General features: G+C 43.0%; 1 protein-coding gene across 1 annotated transcript in view; it reads left to right on the plus strand.

The window, feature by feature from the left end:
• The window catches only part of PPM1H (protein phosphatase, Mg2+/Mn2+ dependent 1H), a 203,324-nt gene that overhangs the window by 144,837 nt on the left and 42,282 nt on the right, over positions 1 to 16,205 (plus strand). The window contains exons 5-6 of the mRNA XM_035889359.1: positions 4,219 to 4,303; positions 11,482 to 11,600. Of these exons, the coding sequence (XP_035745252.1) occupies positions 4,219 to 4,303; positions 11,482 to 11,600 (204 nt within the window). The remainder of the gene's footprint in view (positions 1 to 4,218; positions 4,304 to 11,481; positions 11,601 to 16,205) is intronic.

Raw genomic sequence — 16,205 nt, forward strand, 5'->3', positions numbered from 1 at the left:
TTACATCAATCCAAAAGATAAATGTAGTATTTTCTGTAGATTTACATGCAGCCTTTAAGCTCCTGGTGTTCCTTTTCATATGTGTGTGACTGAGTGGACGTAGCCCGCTGCAGGATTTGCTATGACTGCCCGTCCCACCTTATGCACCGAGGTGCTAGCACATCACTTGCTCTATGTTTAGTTGTTCAGGGCACGGCTTCTCTGGGTCAGAAAGTACTCAGTGAAATGGCCAGAAGAGAGAGAGAACCTCAGATTTTTGTTTCTTCCATTGTAGGCTACTTCAGCTGTGTTTTGGGGGCTTTTTTTCCTACTGTATTCCTGGTTTCTGTAAATATTTACCAGCTCTGGATTAGGGACACAAGGGCAAGTACGATCCTGTAGTTCACGTGGGTGGGGAGTTAGGTAGCTTTGTTCAAAAGAAGGGAGAGGACTCAGGGAAATCTATAGCTTGTTTTTAAAAAGGATCAAACTAAGTGACTTGATGGCCTCCGTGGCCTCAAGACTTAAGAGCAGTTTCTCCTGTTTGCTTGCTGTGGATGGTGCTGCATGGAGAGGTCATCAAAACGTGGAGGGCAGTGCACCGAGGGGGATCACAGAGCTGTGACTTCTGATTTCCTATCCTGCCAACAAAACTTCTGGTTTTTAATTACTACTTCACTGGTGATATAAATTAGTGATCGGTATGGGTCTGAAGCAACCTTGTCATCAGAGAATACTTGGTTAGTGTTGACATACTTGTTCCCTGCAAACATGAATCATCCGGCTGCCTTTGGCAGGCTCTCCCCGTGGCTCTGCTATAATGTGTTTCACCAGTGTGGCTGAAATTAAAATGTCACTATTACACATGGCAGAATCAGATGCTCTCTGGGCACTGCATCTCTTCGAGTTCTTCTTGCTTCCTATGTAGCTATTTCTGACAATTTAATAGGACAGCTGTATTCTGGTATAAAATAATACATTCATATTTCCACAGTGCACGGGGAGCTAAATGCTTTCAGAGCACTATTTCATTGCGTACATGCATCTTTCATGCATGGCAGAAGCAGTAATGCTTACGTAATGCCATGTTGCTGCTTAGTCCATTAGGAAGCGTAAAGTCAAAATTAATTGTCCTGCAGGACCGTACAGAGTGGGTCCCTAAAAGCGGTTGCGGGGCTGTTTGTGGCTGCCGCGCCAGCCGGGCTCCCTCCCCGTGAGCAGTTCCTGACTTGGGGCTATTGAATTCAGGGCTCTGGAGATTGCTCGGTGGGAAAAGCCTTCAGTTGGTGCTTGGCAGCTCTGTCACTGCGAGGTCATGGAAAGGGCAGTTCAGTCTCCAAACCCAATTAGGGCCTGATTCGGCACCTCTTCAATCGCAGGGGAAAATCCCACTGAGTAGGGTGGCTCCCAGGCCAGGCTTTTGCACCCAGCTTCTCCAGCAAAACGGCCGACGAATGTGTCCAGTTTTGTCACTTGGGCTGGCAGAAATGCCCTTTGCTGTCATGAAACTGCTAAGCAGCTGGTGCGGAAAGGTAAAGAGACTGGTAAGAGGATAATGAGCCCACCAGCATTGAATTCAGACCAGTGACCTGTATATGTACGTCTGCATCCCTCCTGTTACTCATATCTAGAGCCGTCTAATTCCTCGGATCAAATCATTTGACTCTTATGAGCAGCTGTAACTTTCAAGTTGAATAAAGTCCAACTGCTGAAAACATTAATGAAAAACATAAAACTGAGGCTCTGTTTTATCAGGTATCAACAGCATTGCTTTAATTCTCCCCTCCCACCTCCCCCCAAAGGTTTGGGTTTTTTGTGCTGGGTTGTGCTTTTCATCCCAGGTGGCTGCAATTTCTAGTGAAAATAAGTTGAGCCATGAAAGGTTGACCCACTCGCCTCTGAATTGCTTTTTATATGATGTGAGTCCCTCAGGGCCCAATTCTACCCCTAGAAGTGAGAACGATAGCCATCAACATATATAGGAAGTATGTCAGTGTGCACAAAGAACAAGGTGAACCCCAGACTGGTCTGAGTGCTCTTTAAAATACAGGTTTCCTGTGAAATGGTGATTAAAGGGGAAGCAAAGGATAATTAAAAAATTAGCCTGATGCCCTAGCAGTTATATCAATGTGTGGTTTAGCTCTTTCCGACAGGCACAAGATCGGTAGATCCCTTAAGACTCTCTTAAACTAGTGTGTAAAATTTGGTTAGTGTCTGATCAGCCCCTTTGATCAGTCTAGTCTAGACTGTTGCCAGAGTACTTACTCTCTACTAAACCCACAGTCCCCTTAAATGGAGGCCTGCTCAAGTGAGTCAAATTACATATGAAAAGGTTATAAAAACCGTCCACTGTCTTTGAGTAAATGAGTGTGGTTCAAAGCCGAATACCTTAGGAACTGCAAAAATAAAAGCAAAGAGGTGGTGGAGTTATTAATTCATTTTTAAATGACTGTCTCTGAAATCCAAAAGGAAAATTTTCAGCAAACCTTTATTATTTTTAATTGGACTGGCATTTTTGTAAGCCTGTAATGTATTCAGATCCCATAAAGGGGAAAAAGTCCATCAAAAATTCTGCAGAAATTTCTCTAAAATTAACGAGTTACAACCACTATGTCTGTCTCATTTCAAGCACACAATATTGTTTTTCACTGTAGCAATGGAGGCCCAGTGAAAGCCTTCAGTATATAGGTTGCGCTCTTGCCACCTTTAATTTCTACATAGGATTATTTATAAGGGAGTGCTGGAAGTCCCAGAGCAGTAAGTTTGTTACCTGTCAAAGCAGAGCTGTTTTCCCCTTATCAGTAGAGCCTTTTCCCACCTCTCCCATTTTCGTGCCACCCTGTACCTGTCTGTTCTTTGCCACATGAATCTCAGGAATGCGAACCATTCCCTCCCTCTTTGGTAATGACCCTTCCTTTGCATACTAGCAATAGTAGATGATCATTCCGAGACAATTTTAGTCCAATATCATATCCAGAAGACTTGGAAAGTTATCCAGTGCCAACAGTTTTACAAAGCTGGTTTGTACCGGGGCAGGTTTTCTCAAGGTGCCTGTGTTTTGAATTTAGAGGTTAAGTTTTCAGTCTTTGCGTGCCTACCATATTTGTTGGTTGTATTGCAGTGCCTACAGAATTCCTGGCATAGAACCAATGCCAGCAAAAAGATCAAATGATCACAAGAAGTAAGCTAGCATGTAAATATCACATCAACAGCATGAAAAGATTACAGAAAGGAGACCATTTAAAACATATAGAAACTGGAATCCAAGTGATAGTTGCCTGTTTTACCTGCACCAAATTCTGTGCAAATTCAAGAGGGTAGCTGGTACATTGCTCCTATCCAAACACTGAATTAATCTACTGATGGTTGAGAAACAGCTCCAAAACAGGCATTAAAATCTTCGTGATGGTAGGTAGCTCGTCCAGCATTACTATACTTACAGAGCTGCGTAAATAATGGAAAGGTAAAAGAACGCAATTCTGTGAGCGAATACGTGACCACAGAATGCAGTAGGAATACTGGGTAAATTCTTGCCCCTTGTGACTGTGTTTCAGCCAGTGGCATTACACCTGAGAAGAATCGGACTGTATTTTGCGTGCGGCATAGCAGATTGTTAGGAGGCAACAGGCAGGTGTTTGAGAGAATTTCCCCTCTGCTGTTTGCAGAAACGTATGTGAAATCTCCTGGCTGATCTATAGTGATTCCATTACCTGTCGTCTTTCGGCAGGTAACTAGTTAAATTTGCGTTAAACAGGATTTGCTTTGCCATTTCCATTTGCTGTTGGAGTAGAAATGTTCTGACATGACATATGACCAATCAATAATTGGAAACTGCTTGCATGAGTCATTTGAAGCCAGTAGTTTAGACAGTGTCAGCCACAACTGGGATTAAAACCTGCAAAGAATTGTTCTACAATCAGTGATTCTGCTGACACTCCTCTGGGTGTCTGCATTTCACTTAATAAGGATACCCTGTAGACATCAACTGAAATAACTCTTGCCTTTGTGGCTTGGATGTTTTTGTGAGCTCTGAAATGAACTTGGCATGTACAAATATACTTTGTTATTCAGCCTAAAGGATGCAGAGCAGGAATTATCCTGTTCTGCTGACAACTTCAGTAGAAAAGAAATGGCTTTGTTTTACTGTGATTCTGAAGAGAATAAGTGTGACTGTACCCTGTGGTTTTCTGGGTTGGGTTTTTTTTTCCTGTACTGATCATGTTTTATTACTATTTACAGGGCTATAATAATCCGAAATGGCGAAGTCATTCCAATGTCTTCAGAATTCACTCCAGAGACAGAACGTCAGCGACTTCAGTATCTGGTAAGAGACCGGACAACCAAATCAGGTGCTGCTGATGACAAGCATTGCCCAGTAATATCTAAGGTTCAGACACATGACGCAGAGTTACTGTGGCTCAGTGGAGGACCACGTATCCGCTGAACACCAGTGACTGACCATGTATGTCGTTTAGCCATCAGCAAATGTGGAGAAAAGCCTGGTGGTGCAAATCCCGATGAAAGGAGTCTTCTCTTCTGTGAAGGCCATCGATTAGTGTGACGGTGCTTGTGTACCTTGTTCAGCTGCAGGCCTTCAGCAGCTCATTGGTGTTGGATAATGAGAGCTCAGACATAGAGCTAACAAGCCACAGAGGTATTTCAATCCATCCCAGTGTTCACTGTGTGACAGTATAAAATACCACAGGCTGCTCTTTGTGTGCCTGTGAACAATATTGCAGGGTTTTACTCGTTTGCTCTAAGAGTCTGCTGATAGTATCTCGATCAGGGAAAGGATACCCACCTTAGAGGTGATCTCAGTGAGCATTAGTAGCTGCAGGATGGGATGGGTGAAGAAAGACTAGTTTTAATTATTGTAGCAGCACCCATAAAGCTGGGACAGGGTGACTAGCTGAGGAGGTGGCAGATGCTTTATACACCAAGTCGCCCTCGCTGATAAGCTGCCCAAGAAACAGAAGTCAAAGTGCATGGTGTTACTTTTCATGCAAACAATCCTGTTACTGTAAGTTCTCCATCGATGGTCAGATTGGTTGGTTGAAGTTGGTCGGCTGTTTGTCAAAATGTCATTCCTAACATGGCCAAGAGATTTCTTTTGTGCTTCTGCTTTTTCCTCTTAGAAATTTAAGTTTAAGCCAAGGCAGCCTCACTGTCAGCCTTGCCTGACACGAGGTAGACAGGCCAAGGCTAGTGGCATTCCCTGTTTTCAAGGTGTCTCTTATCCTCAGCCTGGCCCAAGCACTGTGGTTTGAAACTAGGCAGAATGCCAGTGGTTGAAGGCAGGGGTGGAAGGTTTTAAAGAAAAATTGTAAATGTTTCCGCAATTGTCACGTTTGATTTTTTTTTTTTTTTTTTAGTCAGGTTCACTGGCTTGAAGCTGAAAACTTCAGAGGAAATACTGCTTTTGGGAGTATTCATATTCAGAGAACCAAATGGAAAAGAGGCCTAATAAATATTTACAGTTTGGTTATGTGTAAAATAATTTGTTTGCCTTTAAAATAAAAGGTATCTTTAGTATCTTGGGAGTCTGCTACTTCTGTAGGAAATACAAGATAAAGCATTGCCTACAAGGGATTTTTTTCTCTTTTGATGTCCTTTCTGGCTTATATTTGAAAACAGCAGCTGATCTGAAAAGCATTTCTGTTTCCTTTGGAAAATTCCTTTACCTTTGTTTGTTTATTTTAATTCCATATGTAACAAATATGCCAGGGCTATGGGTATCATGTTCAAAGAAAACACATGCAAGACAGCAAGAGCGTGAAACAAAATTAGAGATAATTTCAAACATAACATTCTGTAAGTAACATTTTTACTGTAGTGTTTAAAAAAAAAAAAAAAAGACAACCCAAATTTCGTGCAAGGTTGGTATAAACATTACACTCCAAAGGTTGCATCTGTCTTGCTGATTAGATCCCAAATAATTCTCCTTAGTCACCTTGGCGGTCCCCAGGTTCTGCTATCAGTCTATTGCACCATCAACATCTCTCTTCTGCTGTTCTTATCTGAAAGTTACTTACTTGAATTTATTCTCTCATATGCAGTTAAAGCTGAGTTTCTTTGTTTAAAACATGTTGCACTGCTTTTCCTGCACAATAGGAAGAAAATGACTTAACCATTTTAGCATTAATATTTTACTCAGTAAATGCAGAGATACTGTTCACTGTGGGGAAGTTACTGCACAGGCAAAGGGAGAGTATGGATTTACAGCCTGCAGGCTACTGAGCATTGGCTCCCTGTGCAGTAGACACTGTTAGCACAGTCAGGGCAAAGGAGCTTTCCTCTGCCTTTAGTGCCTGTTGATTGCTTCAGCCACACAGGACGTTGGTTTAGCTTAACTGGCATCTTCTGGATTTGTGTCCTTTTTTTCTGGGCCCCAATTTCCATGTGCAAAGAATTCTGTGGGATAATGAATTGTTCAGGTCATGTAAGCATCTCTATGTGAAGTCTTCCAGCCTAGTCTTGGGATAAAACTGTGCTTCAGCTGGTACGGGTTGAGTGAGGGGGGAGGAGGGGGGGAAACAAATGTTTTCCCTATCTAGCTCCCATTTTAATGCAGGTTTATTGCCATGTATCCAGGAAGAGCCTTGGCCATAGGCCTCTGGCATGGCAACTTCAAAAGAACAAGTTGACTATCCAGTCATTCTAACTTTTGAGCAGCTCCAGACATGGTTATCCCTCTGTCTCCACCTGCACCCCCTTTTTTTGCAGTGGGAGGACAGCATACAGCTGCAGATTTCAGGCAGGGTGAATGGCAGAGGCAGACTTCTGTGTCAGGGGACTTGTGAGAGTATTGCAGAAGGCAATCAATCGTTCAGAGAGCACTTCTTAAGATGTAAGGCTTGAAAGCCTTGCACCACTATTCCCTTGGTTCTTTGGCCTCGTTAGAGGTCCAGTGCACCATACTCCTTCCCTTCCACTGCTGTTTTGTCTGACTTGTCTTTTTAGCACTGTGGCAGGAGAGCTCACACAGCATCTACTCCAGGAGAGCCCCCTGGCTTCCCGTGTCTGTGTATCCTGAGGGAGAACAAAATCCAGTATTGACTGGGAACTGCTCTGGTACATTCAGCAGTTGTGCAGGCAATGACTGCCAGAGGCAATTTTCCTTTCATCTTCTGAGGAGACTATTAATTTTAGTCATGATAGTCTAAATTGCAACAGTAAATTGATAGATTTTGTTACTTATTCCCTTGGAAAATGTGTGCAAAATGAATGATGAATGAGCGTATTGCAGATGGGTGTATTTCCATTAGTTATCAAGGTTGCACTTTGAAGATGTCATGTGAGGTGAGTGTGGTGTTACTGCATACCATGTCCATGTGTGTGGCCAAGCAGTGCCCCAGAAGTTCACAGCTCTGATCAAAAATGGTGCACTGCTGCTACCAGGGCAGGCTTCACTACTGCTGGAGACTGGGTGGCTATCACTGGCAGCGAGCAGTGGATGCTCTTTGTGTCTGGCACCATTCAAACAAAGGTTCATGAGCCTGGACGGGCATGGGTTCAAAGAGGAACTGTTCTTATTTCATTGTTCGGGTGAGGATTAAGTGATACTAACTTACCTGCTGAAGGATGCTTGGGAACCCAAGTCTGAAGAGGAGGTGAACCTAGATCTCCTAAATGTCACTTCAGTGCTTCCAATTACAAGTCAGATGCATCTTAATTCTCCTACAGTTTGTGGCTCCCTGCATCACCCAGCATAGGACTGCTTTGGCCATCTGATACATTGCACAATGCTGTGGTAAGAGATGTGCGGTTTTATGGAAAAGGTCCTGGCCTTTCGTAAGAGGAGAGACTAATCCAGGGATGGATTTTACTCCCACTTCCCTCTTTCCTTCTACCACCACCTCCTTTAGTTTTAATCTCTGTTTGGCTTAAACATGCCCGTATGATAATGGCTGAGTAATTTGCAGAATTTACGGATGCATTGTGCTGTGCATACTGTTGTGAGCGATAGTCCCACATAGCAGAATATCCCATTGGAGAAAATGGCACAATATGATAAAAGGATAAAGTTGGAAAATATAGTTGATGTCAGGGAGAACAGTAGTTCTGAAAATAACTCAGAATACAGTGAAACGGCTAGTGCGGGTGATGTCCCAGAGCAGTGCGTGCTGGAGGAGCTGGAAAAGGCATCAGCAGGCCTTATCGAGGTAAAATAAGATACAGGCAGTGTTCCCTGCCACCTAGTAAACTGGCACACTAGTGCGTAAGTCTGGGTTTATCTTAATTCCATGTTTGCTTTGCTTGATCACCAGGAAACACAGCAGGAAGTAAATAGCCTTTTGAAAGAAACGTGACTAATATTTCCTTGAGCGGACTCCATTTCAAACAACTAATGTTGAATGTAATACATTCAGCCACAAAATACACCATTAAATGGCAGAGTACCAAAAACACATGATGCAGACTGCCAGATTTATGCCAAAAAACTGTAATAGTTTCTGAAAGAAAAATGATGGAAAATATTCCAGTTCCATAACTCAGAATAACAGTGTTGTCTGAACATACCTCGGAAGGATATAGAAAGTGTTCGATAGTCACTCTTTTTATTAAATTTTAAGTTCTCCGAATGGCGTTTCTGATCTGAGATCCTTGCAAATGGAGACTAAACAAATTAAAAAATGTAAAATACGACACCTCATCACAGATGAAATTCTGGTAGTCAGTTCACTTACTGGTTTTGTTTCTTGTTTGATCACTTGCGGGGATTTCATGGTGCCTGCTTGTGTATCTATTTGAAAAATCTGTAGATTTTTAAAGCATTGCTTTTTATTTATTTTCTGCTTCTGCTGCCCAGCACAGTTTGATTGAGGTAGAGAGGGAGAAGAGTCATGCCTTACAGTAAATGAAGAACAGTTCTCGACCAACCCAACTGGAAGTCGCAACTGAGTTTTATAGTAGAACATTCTTCTCTCTCTTCTCTGTAGAATTACCAGTGAAACATCAAAAATAACCGTTAAAAGAAAAGGGTAAAAAATAAGGAAATTTAGAGGAAAAAAAAAAAAAAGCCCAACAAAAATCCCTATTTCTTCACATAAGAATTCATCTCACAGGCACCAGAAGCTTCCAAATTGCTCTTTTCCCTCTGTTCCACTGACGCCAAAAATATTAGAATCAAGTTAAGATCCCTGGATTGTAAATCAAGCATTGAGGCTTGGCTGCAGAAGAGAAATCTTATTTGAACATTAGCAGTCCACTGGTAACTCTGCCAGCTTTATTAATCTTATTTCACTTGTGACCTCAGACTTTCCATCTGAGTAAATCTTTATGAAACGCAGTCTCTCCCAATCGCTTTACCTTTTCAATAAAGGAAATTCTTGTTTTCAAGGGGAAAAATGCTAAAAGCCTGTAACTTTTTTTCTTCTGGACCTGTGATCCAGCCTAATAAGTAATCTCTTAATCTAAAGGTTAAATAACTGCACTTTGATGTCAGGTATGATTTTTTGCTTTAAATAAGGCTTCTTGTTTTGTAGGCAGGCGACGGTAGTCTTTAGCTAGAAGAGGTTTGTAATGATTTAATCAAGATAGGTTGTGCATTTTTAAAAGTGAACTGAATTGCACTTTCAAAGCAGACTGACTTTGTTGTTTACAATAGCATAAACTAGAAAGAATTAAAAAGTACCAAAAAAAGTCCAGCTCTCTGCTGTCAATGTGTAGCAATACATCAAATAAATCATTAGGGATGTTCCATCTTTTTTGCGACTGGAGCGAAAATAAATAAAAGCAAAAAGTTTACATGTACTTTTAAATACAGAATGCAGAGTTTTGGAAGTATGGAAAGCCTCGTCTGGCCTAGTGCTGCTAGACCTCTCAAAAGTCACCAGTGTTTCTCAACCATTTCTGTAATGAGGAACAGTGATCCAATTAGAGAGTCCTTGAAAACAATATTTGGGTGGGGGTGGGGACCTTGGCTGACTGTAAACGGCAGGAAAGAAAATTTAATTCCTTTAACTGTACATGGAGAGAGAATTTGATGGAGCTCCAGTTCCGGGAAGGGATCACAATGTCAAGATCACATTTGCGTGCTTGAAAGCCGCCTCTTGAAAGCAGAATCCAATCTTGTCGGCTACACACAGCAATCTCCCTCAGCCCCGTTTCAGCTGAGCTCAAGGTGTTTTCTGGAAGGATGTCTGGTGATGGGAACAGGGACGAGCCGATGGAAGGTTAGCGCTGTGATGTGCTCAGCCTGATCCAACTCCTATTAAATTGAGTGGGAGCAGGCTCGGCCCTTAAATGCAGGAAATATTTTATTGTGAACTATCTGCATGATAGCTGCCAGGTAGATCAATAAGGGCTTCCACTGCTTCCTGCCGCTCACCTTTGATGAGCGCTAGATTTATGACAAACCCACAAACTAAAGCCAGCTCATTTGGTCTGCCCTGACGGCAGCTGCTGCTGGAGATAAGACAGGCTTTATTGCCTTAACTGTCTGGATAAGGAAAAAGACTTATCTGCAGAAAGGTTAAGAAACGCAACTTTTTTCAGTTCCCTAGCCAATTTGACTGTGTCTTCAGAAGAGCTCGCTTACAACGCAGCTTTGGGGAGGGAAGGCTTGTTTATGCAAATATTCAAGAAAAATGAGTGAGCTTTAAGGATTAACCTATCGTGTCAGGTGATCTGTGTATAAATCTAAACCAAAAATCTGTGTGGTGGACAAAGAGCCTCGCGACGCTCTCCAGTGCAGTCAGTTCTGGAGCACGTGAGCCTCAGGCACAGCTCTAGCAAAGAGGTATCCCAGCATCTGCAGAGCAGCAACACCAGAAAGGGCGGCAGCAGCAGCAGCATTGGAATGTTAACACCGTCAAAAACATTAGTTGCGGTTGTGACGCAGAAATGCTGCTGCTTTTCTTAAAGCCTCGCCTATGCAAAGGAAGTCATTTTCTAAAAACAAAAAAATGAAATGCTCTGCAACTCATGTTTATTTGCGGTGTCTTGTGCGATGGGGTGCAGCACACTGAGCAGGTAGAGTGAAAATTGACGTGCAGTAGTAATATTAGGTTGTGTGTGTTGTTGGCATAGCAGAACCAGCAGTCAAAACGCTTGAGCTTCATTCCACACACACACCTCCCAAGTCTCTGCTTGCTCCGTGGCTTTGTCCTTTGATGGTTCCCTTCTCTCTGGTCACTGATTTACAAAAGGAGATGTGTTCTGTTTTACGAAGCCCTGCAGACTCCCTCAGGGTCAGTGGATGAGGCATACTTTAGAGATCCCAAATGTTGAGGAGCAGGGAGAAGAAGTGAAGGATTTTGAGGTCAAGAGGACTGCTCCCTGTAAGGCTGCTGCCGGACGCCAGGCAGTGTCAGAACTGGTGTATGTGCACATCGTTTGCTGGAACGGAGCTTGTAATCCTCCCTGTTTAAAAAGGGGGGGGGGGAGGGAAATGTGTGTGGATGGGAGCGGGAAGGGGTGGTAATGCTACCTCATTAAAAATAGATGATGTCTTGTTTTATGATGCTCATGTGGTATCTGTGGCTTGGTTTCTGCCCACAGGCTTACATGCAGCCCCACTTGCTGGGAAATGAGTTCACACATTTAGAGTTTCCACGGAGGGTGCAGCGCAAGGAAGTTGGAAAGAGGATGCTCTACCGTGACTTCAACATGACTGGCTGGTAAGAATGTGTCCTTCTCAGCATGGGGTTAGCCTTCTCCCCGACCACTGCCTGCTTTGTACGTGTCTTTGATTAGTGTAAACTGCATCAAACATGGAGGTGTACACCTGCGTACTGAAAGGAAAGGTATTTCCTTTTTTCAGGTGTGTTTTTCTTTTAGATGTTAACATTTTAAATAAATTGACCTCCCTCCAGGGCCAGGGTTTCAGTTAATTTTAAGGTGTAAGCACTCAAAGTGGAGCAAACACCTAAAGGGGAAGACGTGCCAGGGGATCTTCCTGAAAGCTAAACAATTTTCCTATCTTGGAAGTAGCTTTATATAGAATCTGGATCAGTGGGCTGTCATGCCTTTGCGTGCCGAGGAACGCTTGCAGAAGGGAAGAGCTGCCTCTCATACTCCAGTGCAGCTGACCCCTGATTTGGGTAACCCTTGAGGAATTGTTTTAGAGAACGGGCCTATCTAAATAAAAGTCATAGCCAGCCTAAAATGAAATGGCTTGAATGAACAGCATTGACTTAATGAAGTAAAGACAGGAAGAACAATGAATTTTTTGTCTCTGGCTAAATGTCTTCATTGTTTTGTGTGTGTTCAAGAGGCTCCCCCTCAAGTGACTCCTACTCACTTAGAGAAGCCCTAATCCTTGCTGTTGTGGGCTCTCTGTGTGACCTATAAAGGCAAAGGTGCTATATATGCAAGTGGTCTTCACTTCCATGCTGTCTGTGTTTTAGAATCCTTAGCAAAAGTCCTTTCAGGAAGGGAAAGGATGGAGTGGGTTAAAAAGCCTGAACTCTTGTAGGTTTGGAGACTTGGACGTTCACAGGGAACTACAACTCCACATGCTTCTGATTTGTCCCATACTTTATAGACCATAAATATAATGATGTTTTAATGGCAGAATAATGATCTAAGTTTAATATTATCTGGAGTCTTTGTGCAGAACATGTTAATCTGGGAATAACCATCGTTGTCCATCATCTTGAACAGCTGCTAGTAGAATATGCAGTCTCACCCTGAGAATGATGACTTCATGTTTTAAAAAGGCTACAGGCAGGAGCAAAAGAATAGGAACAGAATGAGAACATTGGATCAACTGAGGACTTAAACAGCAAAACATTTGGAAGATCATGAGACACTCTCCCAGTTTCTGCAAAGGGAGTTTTCTTATTAAACTCCCGGATGTCTCTGAAGGCATTAGTAAAGAATGGCTTCTTGTAGACTTACAAAAGATCTTTTTCAAGATGTGAAAAGCTATTAAAAAAAAAAAAAAAAGAAAAGAAAAAAAAGAAAAAACCCCTCTAATCTGGGGGAGAGCTACAGAAGTATCATGGGCCAAGAACTCCCTCAGAGCAGGGTAAGAGCAGAATTCTTTCATCATGGTTGGAAGGCAAAGAGGGTTTCTGCAGGTTCGTGGGAGTTGTTTTGCATTTCCCTGGATGGTTAGTGGTCTGGAAAGGAAATGAGGTTAGAATGGTTGAAGTTGAAGCATTGGCAGGTGACACCACAGCTCTTTTCCTAACAAACAAGAAGGACTGTGAGGAACTGCAAAGAATTAAGTGATTCACATGAACGGGCATCACCGTGATCAAATTTGTGGTTGATAAATACAAAGTAAAGCATGAAGAGGGAAAAGTAACTATTTGTGCACACTAGAGGTTCCAAATGAACTTGAGAGCCATGTCAAAAAGTTCAGTGGAAGTTCTGCTTACTGTGATTTTTTTTTTTTCCAGTCAATATAATCAGCAGAATGTTGGGATGCATACAGGGTTGGAATGGTTAAAAATTGAATGAAGAGATAATTCTGTATATCTGTTTGCGTACCTCATTTGTGAATCTGTGCATAGTACTTCACCTTGTTCAAGATAGTTATTGCATATCTAATACTTCTTGGCATTACAAGGAAGATTAAGAAGGAACGCAAACTTTAAATGTAGAATAATGAGTAAGGTAGAAAAGCTTGGGTAAGGCTAAATGGATGGCATATTTGATTCAATGTATTGTTTTTCAGTACTGGAGTGTGAACTCTATTAACTGTAGCATATGGCAGGGGGGAGAAGAGAGTTGATTTTCCTGTTGATTTTTCTGAATTTCCTGACATGTAGGGCACACGTTGATCCAGTTACGGATTCTGATATGGTCAACGCAAAAAGTACTACCAGTTTAGCACAAACATGCCTATCTGTAAGCAGTTGTTCTGGCATAAATGCTTAAACTGTGACTTGAAAATTCAAGTCTGAATTCACCTCTGTGTTGTCTCAGAAAGATGTGGCCTGTGCCAAGCAAAAGCATGTGGAGACTGTGATGAGGCTACCTCTCCCTGCTGTTCCTTTTGACTTCTGGCTGGAAGTGGAAAATGGGGACTACATTTTTGTCCTGAATAAAAAAAAAAATCACAATCTTTTATCTGTTCCCTATTCCACAGCTAGTGCACTAGTTACCTCTTTGTTTTCCTCAGGACAATAAAATGGTGAGGGGATTGCTCTGTTGCCATACATTTATCTAAATCAGAGCCCTCCTAAATAAGGATCCATTTCTTTTTGTGGGGTGTTTGCCCAAGGGAGTCTTCTTTTCCATCAAATTGTGTACAGTGATCTCCTAAGCAGAGGAGAAGCAATCTGTTTCTGTTTATCCAAAAGTCTGGGTCAGTCCTAATGGTTGAGACTGTGGACAAGACGTTAGTTTTCCAGCTTGGTGGGCCCTCAGAGGCAATGGTTCGAGGTGGCTGGGGTTTCACAGTGGTCGTTTTCCACTTCAGGGGTTTTGCTTCCATTTCTAATTCCTAGATTTAACTGATGCATCAGGACACAGTGGCCGAGGACGTGTCTGTTCTGCATTTGTTTCTAAGGACAATATCTATCATGGAGAATAAATTAGCATATATATATTTTTTTCTAGAAAATGTCAGATGGAGCTTTGGCCAGCCAGAGCTTAATACACTAAAAAATTGCCAAACTTTTATCACTTACAATGCAGAAGATCAATTGTCTGAACCTTTTTTTGGCCAGTGACTTCACCGTGTGTTGACATTTGCACGTACATGGAGAGAGGTGCAGGTGATGTTGGGAAGAAACAGCCACTCTTAGGCTTAATTGCTGACTCCTTTAGCGAGAGGGTGTAAAACTCACTCTGCTCTGATGTTTCCTCAGGAAAATGAACTATTTTAAAATCCAGGATGCTTTCTGTGTTTTCTATTAGAAGCTGTATTTCTTTTTTTCTTCATTTTTACCCTTTGCCTGTGCTCTGGAGCTTTTCAGATTCTCAACAATGGCTTGGCTTGCCCAGCTTGTTTGGATTACAAAAGGTTATTGTCTTTGGGTCTGTCATAATGCATTTGGCCTTTTTTTTTTTTTTTTTTTTTTTTTTTTTTCTCTGAAGTGAAGTTTCCACACTGGCTTTGTCTCAACAGCCCACAGTGGTAGCAGGGCTGCCAAGTTTCCCCACAGCATTAGGACAACCACTGATCCAGCAATGCGTACCGCGTCACTAGTCCGGGCTGCCTGCAACTGCTCTGAGACCAGCCTTTCCCTTCTCCCTCCAGCTCTCCCACCCTCCCTCTGCGCTGGCAGTTGGGGTGAGGAATCCGCTGTATTAAATGTATCTAAAATAAATCCCGTTTAGGTGGGAGCTGTGGGCTGCCCCTCCTGCACCCTTGCCCCATGCATGTTGTGGTTGAGCAACCATCGCAAAAGGCGTACTCTAGCTGGCAAGGCATCCTAAGAGCTGTGTAAACAAGCCTCCGAGCTGTCTCGAGCCGTAATTTGCTGGCAGACATCTGTGTTGCTGACAGTCTTTCACAGCTGGGTCTCTGGGCTGGGGTTTTCAGGCCCATGGCTTGCAGAGGTTAAGCTTGTATCGGAGAGAGGGTGGTTCTGGTGGCTTTGACGAGTCCTGGCAACAGAAGCCTCAGGAAAGACTTGGTGGCCACGTAAGCAAAGTGCTGCCAGCGCTAAAAAGGGGTGCGGGTAGCCTGCAGTAGAAATATGTGGGGGGAAAAAAAGCAGGCCTGATGATAACTGCTTCTTTAAAGGACTGCACAGAATTAGTATTCCCTGTCTCCACCTTTTATTTAAAAGTTAAGACACGGTTGGTCAGGTTTTCTTTACTCGTGGGTAAATCCAGTGTGAACAATTTTGAAGTACTTTGCTCTGACTACATCCTAGATGCCTTCCCAAAACCTGGTTTTCTGGCTTACTGTGTCCCTTGCTGGCACAGGGGCTCCTTCCAGGGTTCCCCGCTCGGCCTCCCGTGGGGCCGGAGGAGCCATACAGCGCTGCACTTAACCAAAGGCATCCAGAAGGCGCTACCAACTGGCATCAGCTTTTGCGGTTTCAAAACTTAATTTTTTTGCTGCTCCTTGGAAGGCAAACGGCGGCCTTTCTGCTGCTCATGTTGAAGTGGAGTTCTTCAAATGCTTGTTTCCTGATCAGAGCTTTAGCTTTTTGACTTGATTTCAGGGTGGCAAGAGAGCCCTAGAGAGCAAGTCCAGTTTTTCACCTGATTTGTTGGCGGCTTCCTTTGCCCCCCAGCAGTGCGCAGAGTTGAGCTGCACCCCGTCGAAAGCGGTCGGAGCTGGTGTAGTACCCACCACACGTCATGGGCTGAAGCCC

The sequence above is a fragment of the Egretta garzetta genome, unplaced genomic scaffold, assembly GCF_000687185.1.
Source record: "Egretta garzetta isolate BGI_Z169 unplaced genomic scaffold, ASM68718v1 scaffold502, whole genome shotgun sequence".
In the NCBI taxonomy this organism is placed as follows: Eukaryota; Metazoa; Chordata; class Aves; order Pelecaniformes; family Ardeidae; genus Egretta; species Egretta garzetta.